Genomic DNA, 26,790 nt, shown 5'->3' on the forward strand with positions numbered 1-26,790 from the left:
TCACTTCGTGTCTCTGTGTCACATTTTGGTAATTCTCGCAATGTTTTTTTAGACATAATGCTATTGCACACTTAATAGACTACAGTGTAGTGTAAACATAACTTTTATATGCACTGGGAAACCTAAAAATTCGCGTAACTCGCTTTATTGCGGTGGTCTGCAACCGAACCCGCAATATATCCGAGGTATGCCTGTATATAGTTAAATACTAAATAATGCAAACCATGACTCGACCTTACATCTAAGTCATTTTTCTTTCAGTTGTAGTAATTTAATAAGCTTCCCAATTTTTTACCAAAAATTTGGTAGCATGCATATACGAGGGTCGCTCATTAAGTAATGCCCCACATTTTTTTCCTCAGAATATATTTATTCAAGATGGCTGAAATTTAGTGACAATATAAATCAATGTTTCCCTTACACATACTATTTTTCCACATAGTCCCCATCAACTTGTACGGCTTTACGCCATCGTGGAACAAGTGCGTGCATGCCTTGCCGGTACCAGCTCTTGTCCTGTGAACGTAGCCATGTCCTCACTGCTTGAATCACGCTCTCGTCATCTTCAAATCTTGTTCCGCGGATAGCATCTTTGAGTGGCCCAAAGAGATGAAAGTCGGAGGGTGGATGGGGCAGCACCGTCCAACCCAATTTGGTGATTTCTTCCCGGGTTCTCGGACTTGTGTGAGGGCGTGCATTGTCGTGCAGGAGCAAAATTTCTGCTGGATGCTTGTGAGGCCGAGCTCGTCGGAAACGCTTCTTGAGGGTTTCAGGGTCCCAATGTACGCGTCTCGCACCTCTTGGCATTACATCCACAAGAATGAACCCATCACTGTCCCAAAAGACAGTCATCATGACTTTTCCGGCGGAGGGAGTTGTCTTGAATTTCTTCTTTCTCGGTGATTGAGGGTGATGCCACTCCATTGACTGCCTTTTTGTCTCCGGCTCAAAGTGGTGTATCCAGGTTTCGTCACCTGTAATGATCCCTCAGCATCAAAACGCTTCCAACAATTCAGAAGAAATTGTTTTCCTTTGAATCCTGTGGTCTGCTGTGAGACTTCGTGGAACCCATCTTGCGCACACCTTCGAATATGCAAGAGCCCGGATAATTGCAATTACACTTCCATTGCTGACTGAAAGCTGTTGGGCCAATTGTCGAGTTGTGACGCGCCGATCCTCACGAATAATGGCATCCGCGCGGTTCAACATGTCTGGAGTGGTGGCTGTGGCAGGACGCCCAGAGCGCGGCAGATCATGGAGCTCGGTTTCTTCACTTCCTGAAGCTTTAACTCTCTTAGCCCAGCGACCAACGGTGCTCCTATCGACTGCACAGCTTCCATACACAGCACACAAACATTTATGAATGTTCACCACAGTTTCTTTTTCAGCAAAAAAGAATTCAATTACAGCTCGTTGCTTGTAACGAGAGTCGTTCACAGACGCCATTTTAACAGTTCACTACAGCTCCGCCATTGGTTGGAATCATTTGAAACTCCGTACACGAACGCGAGAAACATCAAATCTCAAGCATGTAAAAGTACACTTTTCTATCGTCATTATTGGCTGAGAAAAAAAATGTGGGGCATTATTTAATGAGCGACCCTCGTAGTAATAGATTTAGTGACATATAATTGTAAACAGTTATTTATAACATAGCTGTTTACACTCAAATAAATTAATAAATATAAAAAAGTTTAAAATAAATACTTTGCTAGATGTTAACTCATCAATACATGGGAAGTGACACTTCTCGGTAAACTGCTTAACAAAATCCAGTTCCATACACTTTAAAATAAATATTTGAAGAATTTTCAAGAATAATTTGCATGCACACAATATATTTTCATTTTTTAAAAGAACTAAAATACAGCATTTTAGGAAACTCAAGTTCAGGGGTCCAATTTGATTACCTTTAAAACATGCCTGTGTTAAATATGTAGGTTTAATAGGAGAAGGTATTTTATTAGCTTTGAAATAAGCTGGAAGCGTGCTCTGTATCTCAATTACAGCAGATTTTGTCACTGTGCCCAAAGAAACTATTTCTTGTATTTTTATGTCCGCTGTCAAGATCCTAGTGGCCATAAAGCAGGGAAATTTTGCAGGAATGCTTGTGCCCACTGGGACTATAAGCTCACAGAAAATCATTTAATTCTGATGGGGCCGGGTTGTAACCTGTGTTGACTTGACACGGGTGCTAGAGCTTGTCACATTCACCAAATTTAGACATGAACACTTCTCTTCAGCAAGACCATTGGCCCGTGTCACGTGATGTAAGCATTGGCGAGGGGAAGGAGTTTCTTTACAAGAACGTTCATCTTGTCAGGTGAGGGTTTATTATTATTTAGTGTTCTGTCTGACGACAGGTCCATTATTCTGCCTAAAAAGAGTCCGCCAGTTTTCCCTATTCTCAGCTTCTCGTTTTAATTCCTGGAACTTCATCTTATTTCCTTGTTTAAGGTCGTCGGTTAGCTGTATCATTCTTCTTCCCAGTCCTCGCTTTCCTTCAACCTGGCCTTCGATGATATCACTCAGTAACCCATTCCTTCTCATAATATGTCTCAGCTAGTTAGCTTTCCTTCGTGTAATCGCCTGCAGAATGTTTCTTTGCTCGTTGACTCTCCTCAATACTTCTTCGTTGGTCACTCGATCCGTCCACCTGATCTTCTCTATACTATTCTATTTGTATGTCCCGATTATTGGAGGGAGCAGACGATACTACTGCTGATATTCAGTCCAATTTCTTTTCCAGTAGCTTATGTATTACGTTGAAATACACATTGATTATACCTAGTAATTTCATCGATGCACGTGGGAAAGAAAGAGCCTTAGAAATTCGTAAAATATACAACATGAAATTGTTTACTTATTTGTCCCGTTAAGTCGTAGAATCAATGTTATCAGTTACATACAAAATTCCACAATCAGGCAACAATTATTTTGCACCGCGACACTGTGAATATAATATATTCTCAATGCCGTTATTTTAGCCCATGCGTTCAATGGAACGTACATATTCCTTGAAAATCAAACATATTTTCTCCATTATTTATTATATTTTATGTTTTTTTATTATCAGGGCTTAAACGTTTAAAACACAATCCTACCTATTGATAGTTTTTGTTTAATTATCAGAATAAATATCCATATTTCTCCAAAGTGCACTGTGGGGTTTATGCCTGTAATAGGGGCGGTATTTTCATTCAGATACTCAAATTTTAAATTTTATTTAGATTAACTATCTTCTTCATCACCACCGCAAAATCGTCCCGGTTACATAGTTCAAATATCAGACAGCCTTTATGCGCTTTTAAGACGGCTTTAAAATCTGTATATTGCTTGATTCTTACACAGTTATTAATGACGCAGTTGCCCATCTGTGTTAAGTATTTCGCTCTTTTAGACGCCCACATTCATCTCCAGGATATAATCGGTAATGTTGCTCTCCGGTTACCTCGCACGGAATACATTATTCAACAGCTGCTGCTGTTTGTAACTGTCGAGTTATTTAGGGAACAGGTAACTATCGATTGTGTAGGTTGTGTAATCGATATGGCGGGAACAAGCTTCCTGTCTGACCTGAACTTGATCAGCTGTGGTGGCAACTAAAGCCAGAGCATTGTATATGGTACGCTATTAAGTTCAGGTACGACCGACGTCAGTGCTTAAAGTAAATTGCTGTAAGATCTGCACTAGTTGTTCACACATACAGGATGGTGTTGGATTAATGTGGACTTCTCCATTGGGATCATATATTTTCTGCACCTAAGTTTAAATTTAGTCGATCCCTGCAGGTCAACTTCATGCTGGAATTCGAATGTAGCACGGGTCGCGGAAACAATAAGATTACACGTTCCTGTGTGTTGTTTTATGATTCTGAAAGGACGATTCCTCTAAAAACATGTTTCGACACGACGCCCAGTAAATCTGTGACAACATTCACGTAGATACAGGAGGACGTTTTTCGAAATTTTGCCGGGCTGCCTATTATCTTATAGCTTCCCGTAGTTTTTCTCAGTCTCTTTTAGAAAATGCAATGATAACACCTTCAAACAAGTCTGCACCGCTCGCTTAAAAATCTTTTATCATACACCATTTACCAGATACAAAAGTTATTCTACTAGTTTGCGGGAAATATTACGGAACAACATAAGAAACTAGTATTTTGAACTGCGAAAATTTAACCATAACTTGGTGTATTAACTATGATAAAATTAGTTGTCCTTTGGTCACCACTACACGTGTGTGATCTGAAGCTATTTGACATTTTAATGTCGTTAATCTATCCGCTCACAGTATGTCATATTTTACTTTAAACGTGATCAGTGAAATATATTTCTAAGTAATTCTAGTTTTCTAGTACTGACTTGTGCGTGGACATTTTTTTCTTTTGAAAGTGAATAGGTGTGGTGTTTACAGACGCATTTGGTGACTTTTCAGTTGTCAATTTTTAGACAGAACGTTTATTTGACGCCCGATTTTGTGTCTTGCCTTGTGATTTCAATAGAAAGGTATCGTAAATCAATTTAAAGAAAGATATATTCCTGGTCACTCATTTACAAAAATGTTGTACCCAACAATGGCTTTTATTTCAAAATTCGATATGAAAATAGAGGTATCTTGACTAGAATGTTTATTTAAAGTATGTACAGAGTGTCCCATAATTCCACAGCCATAAGAGAACTCTTTTATTTGGCAAAACATAAAAAAATATATGGAGGGAAATTTGTTATAAATAATATGTTTGTCTCAAGCGTTGGAATTATTAACCTTGGACGAGTCGTTACGACGCTACAATCTTTGCATTTCCCATAGCAGGAAGTTACGGTGGTATTTTTATGTTTCGTGATCATTACCTTTACGTTGGACGCCGTGGTGAACGGTAAGCGGCCGCAGAGGACAGCTGCTGACATTTCATTACCCTTGTCTCCTGCACAACTATCACACCTGTGACACTGCGAAGTGTGCGCTGCAGGTGGCACCGTATTCGATTGTGTGATAGCAAGAGGGACACGAATTGAACACTTGCAGTTATAAATCTACAGCCTTTGTGGCGATCCTTACGCATGTGTGGTTTTGTTGTCACTCAGCACATTGCTACAGTTAGCCACACTGCAACATTGTTTCTGAACGAGTGCATTAAAGCACAGTGGTTTCGTTTACTATCCGTGTTCTCGATAGAACCTCTGTCTCCTTCACTAACGCTTCGGCATACTCAGGAAACGTCCCCATCTCACTGTTATTTCAATGTGGCAACATCGAAGTAACTATTTATTATTTGTAATGCTGAGTGTGGGGCCGTAACGGCTTATCCTAGGTACTGTCCGTCTGAACGGAGAATTGACTCGACCTTCAAACAGAAGTATCCATCTGCGCAGACGCATAGCCATCTAATGTGCAGAAAAAACTCGGACGACTATCAGTTCTCGATTACTTCCTAGTGTTTTGTCTCGTTCTTGCGTTTCAAGTATGTATAGTTTGTGTAGCATTTAGTATATTAATCTGGTAACTGGTCAAAGACTGTCAGTTGTAAAGTGAGCTGGACTTTGACTTAGCTGCTTACTCATCACTCTGATAACGGAGGCAAAAGGGAGCTCCGAAACGTCGGTAAGATTCTACCACACTACACGACACAACAACTCAGAAGACAGCCATATTGATTTTAATTTTGTTCTTCCATTTACGCCTAGGTCTTCTGAGAAGTGTCTGCCCTTCAGGTTTTCCGACCAGCTCGTCGAAGTTGATTTTATATTAAGCTGAGAAATAAGTATGGCACGAATATGGGGACTTATTAAATAACAAAAAATATGGCGTTAAGCTCTTTTAAGCCTTTCGCTACGATGACTGCAGATTTCAGCAGAGTGCTTGAGACAAAAGAAATTCTATCCTATTTCTGAGTTACCTGTTTACTCTGCAGGTCAAAGAAGATCATCTGAGATTTTTCCACAGTCGCGACCGTAAGCGCCTGACAGCGCAACTCAGTCTCGTCATCATGGAACGCGACGCTGGACCAAAAGGCCGCTTGGAACTCACGTGCCTCTCCACAATCCCGGCATTCCGCGCGTTAGAGCACAGCGAGTATGGTGATCTGAAGACCACTTCAATAACAGGTACTGTGCATAAGATGGAGGACATATCGTTTACAACGCACAAGATTAAAATGTTGTACAAATTGAAATAACTGCTACCTTGCTAGGTATTACCGCGTTCTTGCTTGAGCACCAGATAATTATGCAACTCACCGAGTTACTTTGGTTCTCACAATCGTCTAAATTGTAAAAGTATGAAGTCACAATATCTTAGAAACTGTTTTCATCTAGACGAAGAGGCAGATTTTCAGTCCTTTTTACTTCATTACGAAAGCAGTCCATCTTTCGAAACGTTTGATTTTATGATGTTAAAATACATACGATATTCGAAGTCCAGAAAGAAATCTGCGTATTACAATGCACAATAGTCAGAAACATTAAGACTCCGAGAAATTCCCTTTTAGGGACCGCGACAATCCTCTTCCGCCAGAAATAGTTAAAAAGAAAAGCTGTTCCCAGCGTGTTCAACCCATTATTTTCAAACTTCACAACCAGATTCTACAAGATTTATGGATTCTGATATCAACTCTCACCTTGAGGAATGAAATTAGCTAAGGTGTCTGTAAGGAGTATTTGGACTTAAGGAGGGAGCAAATAACAGGAGAATGGAGAAAATTGAAGAAGTGAGATTCGTATTTTGTATGCTTTCCGCCACATATTATTAAGTTGAAAGCGGGTAAATGGGCCGGACATGTAGCACGTATTTCATGGATAAAGATAATAAGCTATACAATGTTTTGTAAAGATCCTGAATGGAAGAAACTACTTTTATAAACAGGCGTAGAAGCTGACAGTTACTTAGCTGGTAAAGACATCCCCACTCATTTGTGGAACCCAAATATTTATTACCGTGTGAATCGAGTCGGCACACACAGAAGCTATGTAAGATTCACTTTAATAATATTATTTTCCCTCTGAGTGAAGTCTTTCTTTTATGTTTTTATTATAAAATTATATGTTTCGCACGTCCTAAATCCCATACGCGCCCTTGATATTACGCCCTTAATAATATGGCGTGATTTTTAATCGAGTTACGAATGAAAAATACGCACGAGGGCAAGGCTTGTCTTAAACGAGGAACCTAAACAGTGTGAATTAATTTGTTCAACTTAAAGTGTTTACAATAAAATAATGTTTAAAATGTGTATCACCATGTTGTATAACCGAGTAGGACGAAGTACGTTCCGAGCTGCTGCCTGCAGCGAGAAATGTCCAAAGGTGCTCTCATTGTAAAAAGTCCTACATGTGGTGAATAGTACAAATTACAAAGCGCCTCATCGTGCAGTTCTCTCCAGCCTCCTGTTACTGCCTACCTCTTGCGGTCGCTTCTCGGCCTGGCAGTATTCGAGTTCTGTGTTATGTTCTAGTGGACATCGAGGTACCGCAGTCTGGCAGCCGTGCTGACTCCTGGTTTGTGCTCCTGTTGACCGCGTCTCTCTTCATCTTCCTGAGGTGAAAATTTCACGACCAGTGAGTGCATCTGCGTCATTCATGCTCCATTATATCTTGGCGTTAACCCAAACTGTTTAGCTCCCATTGCTGTCAAGATTTCATAATGTGAGACGTAGACAATTCGTTTTTATCTTGAGTTGTTAGGCTGGCCAGTTGTGAATAAATCCAAGTCCCCACAGGATTCGTCTCTTCATCTCATAGGAACTGTAAGACATCGCAAGACGAAAGTGTGAAGAACTGGTGCAGAGAATATGCAAAACAGTTTTTTGTCAGCTGTGTAATGCTTTTCGATTAATCTGTTTTCAGTTGACTCTATTTTTGAATATCTGTATTATTTTTTATATTATTTTATATCATATTCTTAAAACGGTTACACGCCTGTATGAGAGTTGAGATTCTCACAGTTGTAAAGATATCTATGTTGGTTTTCCGGTATGTAACGCTGTGTGGACATATAGGAAGAAATCACCGGTTTGGAGAAACGTATTCTCTCCATTATCAGCCCTGAAAATGGGGTATAAATAACAGTCCAAGCTGCGTTGCTACTGAGAAGACCAACATTGATAGGGTAATGCCTCACGATTTTTCGAATGACATCTTACACTGTCTGTTATTTCTTTGTATGGACACTTATAGCAAAGATTTGGTAGTTGATAGGAAATTAACGTTGAAAAGGAAATATTTTATGTAAGCAATTCGTGTTCAAATACGTTAGTTCTAACCGAAGTCATCAGATTTTAAAACCATAGCAGACATGATATTTTCAGAGCTGAATAACATGATGATTTTAGTGAAAATTCGATTTGAAATTAATTTTGTTGACGCATATAGTATTGGAAGTAAAATATATTTTCCTTAAGGAAAATTAATGTTATAAAAGTGTAGTACATTTAACTCGTGCGTCTTTCTCAGATTTATTGTCAGAAATTAGAAAAACGAAGCAGGAAAAATATCCGTAATTAATTATCTCAATAGACTTGAACATAATTTTCTATTCACATATACGTGCTTCTGGGGAGGAATATTTTAATGTGTTTTAAAGTATTTGTTAATAGATTTTCTTTACAAGTCAAGACACAACAACGCAAACGGTGTGTAGAGAATACAAATAAAATATGTAATTAATAAAATTCAGATATATTCATTAACATCCGTAAAGAAATCAGCTGGAAATTTGGTAATTATTCTACGTTGTGGCATACTAATGATATGCAGAAGTACATTATACTGCTCTGACTACATATTAACTGAGGTTTGTGGTATTGATGATGTCGTTATTTATATTAAGGTAAAATACAGTTGTGAATGCTCTGGTCTGTTTACTAGTTTGCGCTGCCAGACCACTAAATTTGGAGGAATACAAAAGAAACATTTTACTATGTAACACAACAGCTGCATAATAGTAAACAGTAATAATTATAATCAGTATCTTAGCATTGTGGTACGAATGTTGGGGGGATTTAATAAAATTGCATTTCTGAAACACGTGACCTATAGACAATGATTCTTTACTGGTGATGCATTTGATTAGAAAACATTCCACAAACAATCTTTATTGACTGGAGTCCTTCACATTTGGGAGGTTTTTAAATATGTTTGGACATCTGGTAGGACTCCTTGGACAAGTGATCAGACCATCGCAAGGTATCTCTACCGACAAAGGACACAGGAAACATATCCATGCTTTGCGGTGGATTCGAACCCACGCCCCAGACCGTGCGGCCACTGTGACGGCCGCATATCCACATAATTGTTTCCTGCAAAACGGCTGAAAACTTAGCGGCTACATAATTTTGGCTTCTCTTCGAATGAGCTGTGCATGTGTGAAGTGCTTGGTACATTTTTCGGTTTCGTATTCAACGAAAGTGCTTTATAAATTATATATGAACGAACCCATATATGTCCACATAATATTGTTTATATTTTATCGTATAAAAATATCAGCAACAATACGAACTGTCCTCCAGAGAAACCAACAGACTAGGCGTGGCTGGTAGGACAGAAGATGTCGCAGAGTTAAAAATGAAATGGGGCTAGAAAATGTCGGTCCCTTCCTAGTCCTATACTACCCGTTTAGTTTTTCATTCCATGTGAACTAACACAGCTTTTAAAGTAGTGTATATGAAATATAAGATTATAAGTGTTTGCATTTTGCATTTTATAATAAAGACTTCTCTGTCTTGCTAATAATATTGAAGGACAGTATTAAACTCTATTAGATTTAATTTGTATTAAACGAAAATTTAAAAACTATACAACTACAGATCTTATAGAAACATCGCATATAGGGATTTCCTCCTAGGAAAATATTTACTGCTCATGCGCAGAAGCTGAACTAAAGGTTCACCTCAGCGCTCACGCTACTACAAGCTCGCCGTCTGTTGTTCTCTCTCGTCGACAGGCAGGTTGAAACAAAGGTGCAGTGCTAGTGCCACACTTTCTGTGAGTACTTCGTAAAAACCAATGTAAGTATAATCTACTAATTCTGCTCACCATAACAATTATGTTCATTTAGCACGAACATTGATACCTTTTGTGTTCTCTTTTACTGGGAAAGTTTGGAGAAACTTTCCCCAAGAGGGAAAAAGGACTCAGCGCTCTGCCTAATGCAGCGGGATTTATATTCGTCATCTTGTGTTTGTGGCCCGTCATTTCTTATGAATGAACAACTTTCACAGCAGAATGCACAAAAGTAAAGATTATATAATATATACTACAATAAATAATTGTACTCGTATCTGATTTAGCGGTACTTCTTTTTGAAAGTGGATACCAAATGATGGTACAGAAACTTGACTGTTACAAATTCAAATATGTTGCCAGCCAGCCGAGGTACGAGGAGAGGACCGTTAAGCTGTAGTGGATTTGGCGTCTAGCTATCTCTCTGTCCTTTCTATATTCCCTTCTCTTCTGTGATGTAGCTCAGGCTCGGAAATCTCTTGCATCCAGTATATTAGCAATAAAAATTACGTAATATTAATCAACGTGAATTTGAAATAATTGTTGAAACTTATACAAAGTATCTACGTTAATAACTTCATGAAACATAGCCTCAATTTAAAAGCTGGTAGTCGCTCAGCAAGTCAGATATTTTGTTGCCTTTTTTTGGAAAGAAAATGTGCATTACCGTGTTCACAAGAGCCGTCACCGGTCCCGATTCTGAGTAAAATTATTACAGTTCACAGCCTCACATCCTGTTGCTTCAAGATCCTTATTAATTTTACACTAATTTATGCCTAAGCACCAAAATTCGCAGCTAAGTGATCAGCATTCCCGCTTCGTTATCGGGAGACCCCGGCTTCAAATGTAATCTGGAAGACAGATTGTTCCTGATTTCCCTTAGTTCCCTTACGTAAATTCGGGGATTATACTCACAAGAACTTTTTCAAATACCCTTAATCTTATTATTCTCTGCAAGAGATTTCCAAGCTTGAGCTACATCGCGGCTTGAATGGAAGGGGATATAGAAGGGCAAAAGCGATAGCAAGAGATTCGCTACAGCTGAACGGTCTTCCCATGGCACTCCCTACCAGCAAACAGGTGCATTTTTAACGGTCAATTAAGCGTAGAACACCTTCGTACAAGTTGTTATACCATCATCTGGCACCAAGTCATAAAAAATCACGTTTAAGTCACCAGAGTTTCTGACTTTTATGCTAATAAGGTTTAACGATGTTCTGTTTTGATTATGAATCCTGTACAACGCAATGAAAATATTCTAGAAATTACTTATTTGTCATGGCGATAGAAAATGTTTGCAAGCCAATGTTTAGTCGCTAATGACGTAGTCTGGCACTGTAACCTACACGAGCCAGTTTCAATTAATTGCGTGTAATTACCGTTATTTTCACGTGTTCTTAGGACGTTAACATCGGCGAAGAAGCGCACGTTTTTTAGTAACTGTTTCGTTTAAAGTAAGGGAGGTAGTTGTTTTTAAAATCCAAGTCTCGCATAATATTACACATGATTCCTATTACTCGTGTGTTTATGTGAACTTTTTACTCACGTACTACTTTAGCTGTACTTGTATTAAATGGAGAAGCCGTGATGTAAGAATTGCAGTTAAATTCTCTTGGGCTTACATCTGCCGTCTAGTGGTTAACCTGTTAACATAATATTTTAAATGTCACAATGCGATCGTACCCGTCATCTAAAAAATTAAAAATTTCCTGGGCAAATAAGTGATTGACGAAAAAACGTCTTCTGAAGCCAGTCGAGAACAAGGTGTAGGGTAATGTGTGTAAGAAAACTAACTAGAATTTAAAGATTGAACACATAGGGATGCACTTTTAAGGAAGAATTGCTGAACCTATTTCAGTTCACAGCTCAATAAAGAGAGAAGACAGGAGAACATACGAGGCTATACAAATATATTAAAATGTAGTATTTTTTAAAAGACAAGAATGCTAGTGGAGTTCATGCAGACATAAAGTAATTTCCGCATTGAAAATATAAATGTTGTTTTAAATTTTCTGCAAATTTTTTCATGTTGATTATACACCCGTGATTCAAAATTACTTTCTTTGATCATACACTGAAACACTATGAATCATACAGACAGACGGTAAGTGTTTTTTAAATATAGTATATATTTTTCTTTCATATCTTGTATTTGAACTGCAATTTAATAAATAATTGAGAAGATTTAATTTTGTTATAACTTACTATAATATTACTTATTAAACAATTTAATTTAATTCCATAATAATATGTTTTTGATATTAATATATAACTCAGATGTATTTACATGTTACGATTCTGTCATTGTCACTTAGGTTAACATTTACAAAATTAATCACTCACTTTAAATATTATTCTGTGTTTCAAACTCAAGCTGTAGACACATTTCCGCCATACTATACTAGAAATAGAATCTTACTACTGAACTTTTTTCAGAAGTTCAAAAGCTTTTACGTGATATGTTATAATGGTTCAGTCAAGTTGCATTTGTACAAATAAGTTATAATAAGATTCCAATCTGATATCCTTTTAATGTCGTGTATTAAAAGCTTCAAGACCAATGGAAACATACTAATGAGCTTATATAAATATATAATAGTTATATTTATATACCGTATATGTATTTTTGCTAATGAAATTAGCAGATATTCTGTGTAAATTTTCATATTTAAATCTCCTACTTGAGACTTCTTGCAATCAATTTCAGCTTTATACAGAATGTGTCTGTATGCTAACCCTATTATACTATATAGTATGCACTTTCTGGAGTTAACTGATAAGTCGGAAAACAATAACTCTTCCATTTGTTTGCCGCATGAATTCATGTTTAAATTAAAGCATCAGACTGGGAGTTACTTGCGATTCGTATTGACTGCTGATGTCTAGAAATAAACCAGATATTTGAAGAATTGCGTGTTTGTTTTTACCACATTATGACTCTTGACACGCATACAATAATTGCTGATCTGGTCTATTATTGTTTTTAAAGAAATTAATATTTGTTATCAGTTTTTTAAAGCACAAAATTAGATGATATAAAGTTCATATCTCAGAAGATTTGTGTCTTCTGGGTTGTTGCGATGTCGCCCTGATGACGGAGGCAGTATGACCTCTGAAACGTTGGTTAACATCGACCATACTACACGGTGCAACAACCCAGAAGACAGAAATCTTCATACTCACCGCTGTGAAAACCTCAAATCCTTCATATCTCTGCATTAAGACTCAGACTCAGAGTTATTGTTATGATCAGTTTACGAAAAATAGTGTTACTCTAGTGTATATTAATGTTCACAGAAGTTAATTGTTTTAATGTGTGTGAAATTATAATTTAACTCTCGCTTCTTCATAACTGGTTTCTTATTTAGAGTTCAAAAATAAAAGTTATTTTAAGTATACTTATCATTGGTCCGAACTACAAAATATTCAGATGTTCTTCGTATGTAATTATGATATTAATTTTCCTACAGGGGAAGCTTAACAAAAATTAATGTATGTGATTTTATGATGTGTCTAAAATTCGGCTGTCTGTTTGAATTTAGCTGTGAAAATTGATCTACTGATATGATCAATGTGTTATATGTTGGCGGTTTAGGTAATTAAGTGTTCTGAAACAAAATTTTGTTTATTAAATGTTATAATATAGTGTTAAATGTATTTCCCTGCTGATAAAATCTATTTTCTCTTATTAATATTTATTCTTGTTTACTTTCGTAAGAGCATTCTGTTCCTGCATTGACAAAATGTCGCTCAAAGCCATTATAACTGTACTTAATGGATACTGCTATTACTTACGGTTGTAGCTACACATTTTGTTGTGTTTGGTGTTGAAAGAAAACATTGCTTTGGATGTCAGAAAATAAAGCTTTGTAACAAAACACTTTTAATTAAAAATTTGTAAGAATTAATAACGGCTTGTGTACCGTCTTTCTTAAGAATATACACTTCAGTAAATTTATTGTTCCCTTGAGATAGACAGGTTCATGTAGTTAAACATATTTAAAGTCATTTATATGCAGATTATTGTTATGCTATTTCTAACAGTGTTATTTTTCCCATATAAATGTAAATTTACAATTGATCGCCATTGGTGGTCTGTAATATGCCCAAGGCTGAACGTTATGTGACATCTGTACAAATATAACACTATTGTTTGTTGAATATATTTCATTTTAGTTATCATCAGTATGATCATCACATTACAAACAAAATGCTTTGGTTTCAAGCGTATGGAAAAGTGCTTATAATTAAACCACACGCGCACGCCTATGATTTATATTTGTGTCTTTGTGCGAGAGGCAGAAAGAGAGATGAGGAGACCTGAATCATGCTCTAGGTTTGTAATTCGTTCCTGTATGTTCGTGGAGAATCAATTTTGAGTCATGAATAACAATGACAAATATTTAAGTTATTACTCAGAAATACAAGAAATTTCTAATAAATGTACAAATATTTATCATACGTGAAATGTTAACATAAAAAAGTGTAACAGCCTATCAACTGGGATTTATAAAATTAACGACTAATGTTTCCCAACTGGAGCTTAATGAATGTAAGGAAAACAGTTTATTGCGACTTTGTCAAATTAAACAAAAGCGATTTAATAGGAGAAATATCCCTTTAGCGAGATCATATTTAAATGTTTTTTAATGACAGTTATGTTTGTTGAAGTCGTTAACTTTTAAGAGTGTTGAGTATGTACGTATTTACTTTATATAATGTGGGATGAATGCATTGATGTTGATTTTAAGGGTTGTGTGAAGAAATATTGTTGTATAAGTTAAAAAACATGTGTGCTTGTTAGTAATTGCTAATTTATTGCTATATATTTCTTAGTGGAAATGTTGTAGTGTTAGCTTTTGGAGTTAGCTATAGATTGATTACTGTAAACCAATTACACCTTTTGAGTTATGTGGCATCCGTGTATGAGCAAGTATTTGTCTACTCGTTTAATCAGAAAACCACGCATGATCGTAAGTTAAGCTAAAGACAATCACTTGTTCGTGCAATCTTCCCGAGTGTACTTCAGTTAAAGACTGTGTGCCACCGCTATTGGAGCAATGAAAATGTTCAAACAGGCTTACATTAATAGTTGGATGAAGATGGCAAAAATATAATGGATAGCATCAGCTGCTATATTTGAAGAAAGCATAATTTTAGGCCTCTTGTATCCCACTATCTCTCAAGAAAAATACAGTCATTAGAAAAATAAGATACCAAGTTTCGAAGTTAATAAATATACGTTAAATTATACCAAAAATCTCTACTGCCGGTGTTAACATTATATTGGAAGTGACTGTCTCAACTTACGTAAAATATGGCCACTGTGTATTTGGTAATAATTTTTTTTGAAATTTATATTGTGTAAAGGATGTTTTGACGTGGCATCAACGCTATACTATATCAGTACACAGAACAAGTATAATTCTTTATATGAATATTATGCTGGGAATTGTCCATTGCCTGAGGTACGTTTGATATACATGACATTTCGAAAATTGGCTGTAGTCCTGGTGTGATTTGTTGTCATTACACTGACAAGTTTTTCTAAACGTTTAATAAACTATTTGAATATATTACATTTTTATTTACAATAAAAGTGCAATACGTATGTATATAACAAAAAATATTAAATGTAGTATAAGTTTAAGAAATATAAGTTTGGAAACAACGAATCCCCTGAAGATGATAGTGGAACGAGTTGTCAAAATCTTGTCTGTACCAAATATTGCCTCAGACAATATAACTTTTCGAATCGTATAATGAATCAGATATTGACGTACATTTTTATCAAGTCAAGTACATTACTTTTCAAATGAAGTAAATTTGAAAATTTTGTGCTGGCAGAGTGATTGGAAAAGTATTCGTAAATTTAACAGGAATTCTATACGCTGTGATGACAACATCGGAAAATTATGTGAATTATAAATAATACAAGACCGCGAAGAAGCAATCATAATCTTTGAGATCTGAGGTTTTCATGTGTTATGGTGTCATTTACTCTTTTTGGTGATCTCCGCCGTTTTGGAGGAATGTACTTCTTCCATTTTAAGGTCAAGCCTGTAGATAATACATATTCCAAATGTTAGTAACCACATACAAGATTTTAGTTGATTTTCTTTTGGATTGTAACGCCGCGTTGACTCATAAGTCGATACGAACGTTTCACAGAAACATTCTGTTTCATGTTTGAAGCTGATGAAGGACGCAGGAAGCGCCTCCGAAACGTTGGTCGTTGTCTGAAAGGCGACACGGTGCAACATCCCAGAAGACAGTCAACTTCATTAAGTGCTAATGTAGGAGATCTTCAGTAAGTCATGAGATGAGTCATCACATTTGAACCTCTAAAAATATGAATTAATTCAATAAAGTTTTGGCGTATATTTCATTCCATACTGCGTCTGTACAGTACTCTGGTATCTTATAAAAGTTTTAATTCCGGTACTATTCTGTATTTTACATGTGTTGGAGGAAGCATCTATTTTCTATTCACACTACACGGATATGTACATCCTATAGCATAGCCTTTTATTGTAACTGGAATGAATTGTACCGTTCACTTAGTTGGCCTGTTACTAATGACGGAATACGACCACAGAGTAAGGACACAATTGACGAGATACCTCTTCTTTGTTCTTGTAGATATTGAGGCTAATATAAAATTGATAAAAGTCTACGTAATCTTAAAACCTAGTCTAAGTAGTTCATCTCATGAGAGAATTGTTCGTGTGCTGTTAGAAAACAATATATTTATAAAATCGCTATAAATCGGCCACTGCTAATTCATGGCACTTGATTGCTCTTTATAATATTTTCCAGAGTCATATTAATTCATGTGACACGTAAAGATGGATGCGTGATGAAACTGAATAATTTTATGTACCATTTGAATTTATATTTAAACTGATACTTCACTTCGTTCTGGCTAACATTTAGCAAACTTTCTTTACCTATCGCCTTGAAGCCTATATCTGAAATTTACGTAAAGGTAACAAATTATTTTCAACTTTAACTCACGATGTATCGGGACTGACCCATTATTCCTTGTGTGATATTGTGAAAAAGCTTCTGTCCTGCATTCGATATATCTGTAAAGCATGAATTTGAATGTATGTCTGATACCGTGCAATATATTTATATATTTAAGTAATTTGGGGCAACGCGAGTCAGATGTTAGCTAGTTGGCCTGCAGTTGATGTATATTGTAGTGATTCAGACGTATTTAATAATATTTTTGGCTTGTAGCCCGGATTATGAATGACATGTACAGGATCAGTAGGCTTCGTCCAATTAGCTTTAATGCATTAAAGTAATGCTCAAGTTTAGGGTGCGTTTCAGGATAAACTCAACACAAATTTGAGATCTTCATTATTCAATGATATAAGTGTATTAATCATAAACAGATAGTTAAAACGTTTCCTGCGCTTTTGGATAATAGATACTGCATTTGTTAATTTCCTAGAAAGGAACATGCATCTTAGCTCTTAGAATGCCACAGATTCCCACAGTTTATCTAAGTTACGTTTTATTACAATCTGAGATTGTTGTTGCAGTTTTGACCACAACTAATATTTCGTTGAAAAAAGTGGCGGCTTTAGAAGGGAAACATAACACAGTTGGTTTAAACGTAGTAACACTGCCATAATATGGTCTGTTAAGATACAGTATTATTAGGATATGGATATTATTGAATAAGTAAAAATCTTATGTGTCTAATTAACATGTTCATCTAAAGAAGCAATGGCATAAGAAGAAATTTATTTTCAAGAATTACCATATTTTTAAAATACTCTTCTATTTGTAAAAATATTTTTCAATTTTATGATTCTGCTCCATGGGTCGCCAACGTCGTTCACTAAGAAAACCTTACAACATTTTTGAGGCACCCTTTTATTCTGCAAATAAATAATTAATTAAGGAGAGCTATTAACTACTATTAATTTGATTATGAATATATTTCTGCGTAGTGTTCATATTTTGGACGTTTCCAAGTCACTATTTCTTGCATGCTTCATAACAAATGTAAAAATATACATTAGAGCGAAAGTAACTTCCTTAGAAAACGTCACCATTAATTACGCTCAGACCCTTGCTTAGTATTTGACAACTATCTAAATGTTTAGAATCCTTGGTATGTTGCAGATATTCAGTTCATAGAGCTGAAATAATCACGTACTTTGCGACCACTAGCGAAATATTGAGAAATTGTTATAAATATTCTAAACTTCTCACGGACACCCATTAACCCTCCCGATGGCACCAATGTTCCATCGGAAATAGACGTGCGGCTGGCGATCCTTGGTCTCGTACATCAGCATACAAGAAACATTTCCTTACTAGCCGCCACTGTACACATTATCATAGAATCCTTGCTTAAAATTGTTTGTAAATTCATATTAGAGCTTAGCCGGAGGTATAGAAACTTGACAACAAATTTAAATTCGCGTCCGCGATGTTTCCTTTACATTCATATCTGAAGCCGGCTGTAGAATATGTCTATCTGCTGTACATGTAGTACATTTCAGATCGGGCCATGCAGACGTATGCTTACCTCATCATAGACGTCATTTGAATAGTCTTAATAGATGTATTTCTAAAGGCTTTGTATTTGTTATATTTTCAGATATTTTGCGGGACACATTTCATAATATCGATGTGGAAACGAACGTGTTGTGGTACTGCTGTGAGAATTTTATGCTCTCTGCAAAAATTATTCCTCAGTACGGTTCCAGTTCTGTGTTGTCTGCTATGAACTATTCAAATCGTTGCCTTTAGATGAATATTCTTTTTAATATCCAGTAGACTTAAACACTTGTTTTATGCTGGTGATGTGTAGGTCCGTTCCTGAAAGAAAATTTTGTCGCAGGCATTCAAACCTTTTTGTGATTATTTGGAATTTAGGTGAGTTTTGTATTTTTATTTACTGTTTCCATAACTGAATCCATTTTTCTGTCAAAACATCATTGTTTATTCTTTGTATGTAACGACCATTAGGAAGAGAGCATTTTTACGATTGTTCTTCCTAATATATTCTACTCGCTCGCTCTAAATATATCTCCTGGAAATTTATGCCACACAGTGTTGTTCGGTATTTTTCGTGTGTCTTCTGTTGTTGTCAGTATTATTTGAACATAGCAGGCCTATCTTATTTAGATAACATGTGGGTGTGTATGACATCTAGTCTCTGTGAAAACATTTGTCAGAGACATTTCTTTCGCGGTTATATTTATGCTGTTTACAGTTCCTTCCCAATTACGTGCGGTCATATTATTGGCGTTGTTCGATTATATTGTTTCTAGTATTTTTGTTTCAATGACGTAACTGATACTCATAGCGTTCATATTCCTGTCTCAGAGCCTGCGATTAAGGGAAGTTGTGTATAATTGACCTGAAAATGACTCTTAACATTCGTAATACCTCATCTAGTTTATCGGTTAGGTTATTTCATAAAAAACCCACCAAAATGTAATTGTTAACCTGATATTTAATTCCCAAGTTTGATATTTCAAAGTTTGAAATTGTTATTGTTAATAAATCTCTAGATATTAATTTATAAAATTAGGCAGTTGTTAGGGTACAGAAAGCCATTTCTTCACAAATGTCTCCCTTATTTAAAAAAAATAAAAAATACTAAATTTGGTGCGCAGCAGTAGTGGTTTGTCTCAAGGAATCTATTGTAGCTAAGTATTTTTGTGTTTATCTGGAATAGTTTTTGAGTTATGACCTTTATGCTAGCCTTTTTTTTAAGAAAAAAGAAGCAATGTCCGATTTTATCATTTTACTGGCAAGGTTCCGTTCAAGGACTCCACTCGGAAAGTGATCAGGCAACTCTCCACCCCTTTTGCAGTTTATTATCGCTTACCAGAAGCCTAAAGTAGAGAGAGAGAAGAGTTTCTGTGTAATCATTAACTGTCTTCAGCATACAGCAAATGGGCCAAAGAAATATTACAGGTTACGTTCTTTCACATAACAGAAAGAAATCAAAGCGATGTTCTAAGGCTGACAGACTACAGCATGCTAAAACTGTCCCTGGTACAAAGCCACCATAAGTTTGTGTCTATCAACGATATATCTCTTAGTCATAAGATGAAGATGTGTGTACCAAAAAGTGTCACAAGAAAACTGATGTTCAGCACACTATAAAAATAAGAGTTTCTTGAAATATATGTATATTGGTTTTTAATTGAAAGTGATTTAATCATTGTGTTTATACGGTTTGAAGCGTGTTTCATTTCTGTTGTCTTTTTACGAGGATATATTTCTTGCTTACAAATTTAAAAATTAATATTTTATCGCGCTAGTAAAAACAGCCCGTTTTAAATTATGTCGTAGTGTAGTCCTTTGTTTGTACTGCGTAGATGTTTCAGCTTTCTAAATATAATCCCACATTGTTTTTCTTATTGTTTTAAACAAGGGTGGTTCAATGAAGGTAACACCCAAATTATTGCAGTTATGTACATAAATTCCGTATCAACCGATTCCTTGAGGAAAACTATTTCTGAACACCGAATTTTGTATTTATGACTTTTTCGATAATGGAGATATTTAGATATTTTTGGAGAAAATGGCTTCCGCGTTACGAAAACTGTCTAATTGCATTAATTAACATCTTAGAATTTAGTCTCAATGTAAAACTTAAACTTTGGTAGAAGCTTGCACTTCGTGGATATTAATTTGTAAAATAAAAAAATATAGAAATTAGTGTGTACGTGGTTGACAGCACAGTTTGATTTGGCATGGAATAGCCCTGTTATGTTTTCAAGAAAGATCTTGAACATCATGATATTTCAGGTTTTCAAGGCGGATAATACAAAGATGGCTTCTTCTGGGTTGTTACACCATGTAGTCTGGTAAACGTGTACTGATGTTTGGAGGTTATTGCTGCCACCTCCATCTTCAGGGCTATCAATAACACGCGCGCGAGTTTCCGATGTCCCAAACCGATATCTCGCGAGCGGCTTCCTTACTAATTGTCCTGATGATGGAGGCAGCAAGGACCTCTGAAACGCCGATAAACTTCTACCAGACTACAAGGCTAAACAACCCAGAAGACAGCCATCTTTTACAGTAACATCGGCTGAATATGCTGCAGTACATAATTTTCAGTGCGGTGTGTGAATGGTTTCACTGTAGTTTTGTCAACCATAGAAGATCTGTTGATAGTGACGGACTGACTGACTTAATGTACAGAGGGGATGGAGGATATAAACCCATTCATGTACACTGTTGTGCTTCTCCATATATTATTTTGATCATGTTCATGACTTTCATGTCAAATCCATAGCAATCCAAAATAAATTACAAATTGTTGTCTTATATTTTATAAAAAGACTATTTCAAGACCAATTACATTATACGGCCGTCCCTTTCAGTTCTCTGTGAGCGATCTCATCTGGGATTGTACTAGAAATATCCCCTGACGAGGTGTTGCACTTTGCTGGGTCCATGAACCCCTGAAGGTGTGCCAAGTTCAGCTCGTGATCGTAGTAAGTTGTAGCCCACGTGCAATATTGTTATTGGTCTAAAGAATCTTACCGTTTTTGGAGAGCCCATTTATCAAATACACTATAATTCCAATTTCTTTCAATCTGTTGTATCTTGAACTTTGATTTCTTTCGTCAAATATTCTTCCAAGTCTCCTTTGAGATTTATTTGCGGTTCTTTGTCCCAGAAGTGTTCGTATTTCATTCTGTCGTGTTGGTGTCTCATGGGCCATTTTATTTATAGCAGTATTTTCTTGTTTATTGTCTTTCCTAATGTGTCCATGGTTTCTTTGCTGTTACTGTCTTGTTCCTTCTCTTTCTGTATTCAACGAAGATGTACATGAATCCCTGTTCGGGTTTATTATTCTCTTTCTCATCAGGGATGGCTGCAATGTTTTCATGAGTGAGTCGTTTTCGATTATGTGTTGTAGTTCCATCTAATAATTATATATAATAAATACATGTATTCTATGGACGGTAGATAGCTATAGTTCTCATACTTGCAGCTGTCAACTGTGAATTTAATATTTTTTTTCGTTTCTGTGAAAATGATTTATATATTCTGAAGTTTTATGAAGTTTTAATTATTCGTACATGCATAGGAATTGTTTTATTTTGCTGTATCATATCTGCGTCTGTTACATCACTCCTTTATGAAGAAATATTTTGTTTCTTTAAATGGTTCTCCTACCACGTGATGACGTCACAATTGTCTTTTTCCACTTTGCGCCAGTTATTGTATTCTGTTCTGAATCTTCCCTCATCACCTCTTCTAAAACAAAATTCTGTCGTACGAGATGGTCTGACTTTCTAATATCTGAATCATATTCTATGCTGTATTAACTATGTATCGCACTTCAACAAACTTAATGAGGGTGCTTTGTTGTTCTCATGATGTCAACACGAATTGTTTATTGGCAGTCCCGGTGTTAGATAAATTTTGTGAAATCTTCGCTGTCCACTTCAGTGTGTAATTATATGACTCTGCCATTGCGTCGCGTGTTAGTTACGCACGGAGAATTGATTATATCTCTCCTCCAGCCATAACTCCTATAAGCCGCTGTCGGCGTAGCGGTTGATGTATTTCTTTTGTTTCTTCTCATTTGCTGGCATTCTTGGACTGTGTAATATAAATGGGTAAAATATTTCATAAAAAACCACATTCTTCGTGTCCCCAGCGCCAATTTCCTCATAACATTACAGTGAGGCGCTCTTGTTGGCACTATGGACTCTCAGTCGGTATTACTTGTCCTTGCATTTATTAATTCTAAAGCCCACAGATGTCACATGTTTCATCAAAGCTTCCCATTACCGGCAAAGTTAACTAAATTTTTACGAAACGTCTGCAGCTTCCATAATGTTGGCATTTCTTTATGGTTCTCTAGCATTCGTAAAACTTTCGTCAATGTGTTTATCCATATCATCAGTTATATGTTGATTTTCGTGTAACATTTTACCTTCATTACGACTTTTTATTTAACTATCCTTCGCTTTCGCCATTATGCCTTACTCCGTATCTTGCAAATAATGTTTCCACACGTCCGCGCTGTTTAAATGTAGGCCTATTTCAACACCATCTTTCTTCTCCATTTCACAACATTTTATTACATTGTATGTAAATTATAGTTCTGGCTTTGGCCCGCAGACTGTTCTAAGCATTGCGTCATGACTAATAGTTCTAACCTCGCTTTGAGGGTTCTTGGCGCTGTTGTATAATTATATTCCACCTTGTTCTTCTAATACAATTTTTAACACGACGGAAATATTTCCTGCGAAGCACCTATCAACGTTTCTGTTTAATGAGGTTTCTATCTATTATTGAGGCAGGTTGTGCTTCCTTTTAAGGGTGTACGTCTCTTTCTCCTTCCAGCCTCCCTTAAATTTATTTTACACTTCAATTTTGAGCTGACTTTGTGTTTTTCATGCAGTACAGTTTTCTCAACGTACGCCTGATCCTTTCATTGTCTTTGTGCTGAATATTATAGCGGCCGATTCCGCTGTAGATTGCCTGTCGTATCATTGCTCTCTTGTTTCGTTATTGGAGTTACAGTCCTTAGGTACAGGATATGTAAGTGACTAATCTGGAGTTGGTCTCAGGAAGAGACAATACAACTCTCTTATTCACTGGTGGTCCTACGGATAGACAGCGTTACTGACTAATTCACTGTAAGTTCTAGGGACAGACGATGATACTGATTCACTCTTGGTCCTAGGATTAATCAATGTTACTGAGTAATTCACTGTTGGTTCTTCGGACAAGCCACGCTGCTGACTTTATAACGGGACCTAGGGAGAGACAGCGCTACTGGCTGATGCAGCCGTGGGTCCTAGGGACAGCCAATGCCACTGGCTGGCTGGTCATCCGTGGGCCCTACTTGCTACTTCTCTGCGGTATCTGTCCATGATGTTTCAGCAGTTGTGTAGGTAAACTCTGGAGATATGTTCTTTGTGGATAATTATGTATATGCATTATACTGAATGAAGTTGTAGGCGTAGTACGCGCTGATAAACGATATGTTTTCTTCTGTGTTCAGATATGATGTGATGTGTGAGCGCTGTACATACTTTATGGTCCTGATTGACGTCGTCTTTCATGTCCACGTACGTAGCGCTTGTGTGACCTTCCCCTTCGATAATTGTAGTTGCAAGTCGTTGTATGCGGATTTTTTTTTATCTAGCAAGCTGCAATTTAACTTCTCCACTTGGCAACGAAGATCAGTTTCAGTGGTTTTGCTTCTACTTGTAATAGAGTTACTTGAACACGACTTTGCATTTCTTTGTCCGCTTTAGTGTCACACTTTAGGACCTCCTCCACTCTTCGTTACACTCGAATCTCGGATATTAAATTTCGTTTTATGTGGTTAGAAACTAATGGGTATGATTTGTGGTTGGAACAGTTGACGTCATGTTCTTTGCTTAGAACATTTTAGTATAGAGATTGACCAAGAAAATTATTGTCGTGGGATATTCCGTTACGTCCATTGGATGTTATAATACTAATACGAAAATAGGCTAATGTTACTGAAATGTTTTTAGACCAGTCTCTTTAACATTTAGACCAAAAAACTAGTTCCAGATTCCGTTGTCACAACAGATACAGAGAGTTCTCTAGATAATGCAGCCGTGAACGAACATTTCGCTTTGCGGGCCGGCGGCCCGACACAATGGGGCGAGCGAGCGACTTATTCGACTCACAAAATAAGACTCCCTGTATTACCACACATGTCCAATTTCCATGGAGTTCGTTCACTATTCATAATTTATGATATTTTCAATTAATTTCCACCTATAATACTGTTCCTAATAACACATGCGTGAGGTGTCGCAGTTTGCATGGCTCTGTGAAATAGATTTTAACAATTGGCATTCTTTATTCCTTCTGTAAGCAATTTGACTGTCTATAATTATAACATTCCAAACAAAAAGGGTCAAAGCTGACCATCAGGCACTCATGTCTTCCTGTATGCTACTCATGTCTATTATGAACTGTACTGTGAAGCAAAGTTGAATTATTTTGGTAATACGTGTGCTCTTTAATATACTCTGTGTATGTATGTTTGTATGTATGTATATACAATGTAATACCTGTTTTCTGTGTTTCGTGTGTTGGATTTCGGCGAACGTCGTTGATAGCGATGGTGGTGGTGATTGCACAGAATAATAAAAGCATCTTTGTTCAATAGAATTGGTAGTTTCTTTTTGTATATTCTGTTTCATTGAATGTGTGTATTCAGTCACGATAAGTAGACAGAAAATATATAGAAAACTATTATCAGAAAGATGCCCGAACGAAAATTTCACGATAGAATTTGCTCGCCTCGGCAACTGAGCAAACAGCTCGAAGCTCTGACTGCATTCAGAATGTATGTATTTACTTAATGGTTATGAAAAATCAAGAGTATATTTGTTAAATCAAGTACTTCACTGATAAATAGAAACTATTTCTTTATACATAGGTCTTAGGCCTCTTTGTTGAAGGAAGTTGCACAGCTGTGCTAGAAAACTGAAGAACCAGTTTCATAGATAAATTGTATAATATAAATGTTACTGTTTAGTTATAAATGAAATAATTTCTTTGTTACATGAAATTATAAACATTTTTATGGGTTGATATGTTACTTCTTGTGTCTGGTACTTTTATTAACCATCACTTTTACGTTCCAGGTGGTTAATTTTGAATGATAGGACAATCAATATCATTCCTAATTGTGCTTTTCCCTAAAGTTGTAAATGTTTTTATTAACAAGAACCTGGAGTCGACATGAAGTACTGCTTACACCAGGCCTGCACGACATGCATCCCCGAAAAAATTGTCTCTGGCCGAAGGGCGATCGGCTCAACCACACCCGAACCCCTGAAAAATCAATTTTTAAAGATGATCTAGGATAATAAAAACTTACTTTCTTATTTTATTTATTTTTTTACGTACATTCTTGAAAGTTACGAGACCTTGCGTAAAAGTTTGTACTGTCTAATAATCAAAAAATTTAATAATAACTTGTTAGTTACTGAATTCGCGCACTTGTAAATTTAAATAATAAAATAATGCACCGGTATTTAATTTGATTAATGCAATAATTAATATAACATTGATGTATTTATTTACACAATGCATGACGTCCACATACATTTAATTAATGTAATTATAACACATGAAATACGAGACTGTGGCCCGAAGCAATTGTATAGTTTACATTTTGGGCTACATGCACTTTCAAGTTGTGCAGGCTTCAGTTAGACAAACCGCATTGTAACTTGTATTTATAATGGGGTTAAAACGATCTGCTTGAGTAACTGTTATTATTTACGTGCGCTGTGTAAAAGACTCCTGGAAAATTACAGGTACCATCGATTGAGATTTTTTCAAAATTAATAAACGACATTACATTTAAGTTACGTATAAGACATGCCCCGCCCATCTCATTCTTCTCGACTTAATCACCCTGACAATACTGGGGGAGGAGTACAGATTTTTAAGCTCATCATTATGCAGTTTTCTACAGACCCCATCGTCTTCTCTCCTAGGCCCAAATATCCTCCTCAACACCCTATTCTCAAACACCTGCAATCTATGTTCCTCCCTCTGAGTGAGAGACCATGTTTCGCACCCATACGAAACAACAGGAAAAATTATTGTGAGATAGAAAATAATTATTTTCTGCCCTACCCCCATTGTATACTGATCCCTGGTTCGATTTCAGCTGTCGCCACTAGTATCTGTTTTAAAAGTACGCCTAATAGCATATGTGCCACTTGGACATGACAGTAGACTCAGATCCCGGAACGTGGTATATATGTTACCGGCAATG

General features: G+C 36.4%; 1 protein-coding gene across 5 annotated transcripts in view; it reads left to right on the top strand.

The window, feature by feature from the left end:
* LOC110827656 (cell adhesion molecule 1) overlaps positions 1-25,166 on the top strand; it is a 474,923-nt gene extending 449,757 nt beyond the window's left edge. For all 5 annotated transcript variants that reach the window (XM_022059497.2, XM_087347883.1, XM_087347885.1 and 2 more), the window contains 2 exons: positions 5,915-6,107; positions 7,454-25,166. In XM_022059497.2, coding sequence (XP_021915189.1) covers positions 5,915-6,107; positions 7,454-7,542 — 282 coding nt within the window. In that variant the 3' untranslated portion in view covers positions 7,543-25,166. The remainder of the gene's footprint in view (positions 1-5,914; positions 6,108-7,453) is intronic.
* The last annotated feature ends 1,624 nt before the right edge of the window (positions 25,167-26,790 follow it).

This window comes from Zootermopsis nevadensis, unplaced genomic scaffold (assembly GCF_977971745.1).
Source record: "Zootermopsis nevadensis isolate Lab colony 2312 unplaced genomic scaffold, Znev_1.0 Znev_ptg000012l, whole genome shotgun sequence".
Lineage (NCBI taxonomy): Eukaryota > Metazoa > Arthropoda > Insecta > Blattodea > Termopsidae > Zootermopsis > Zootermopsis nevadensis.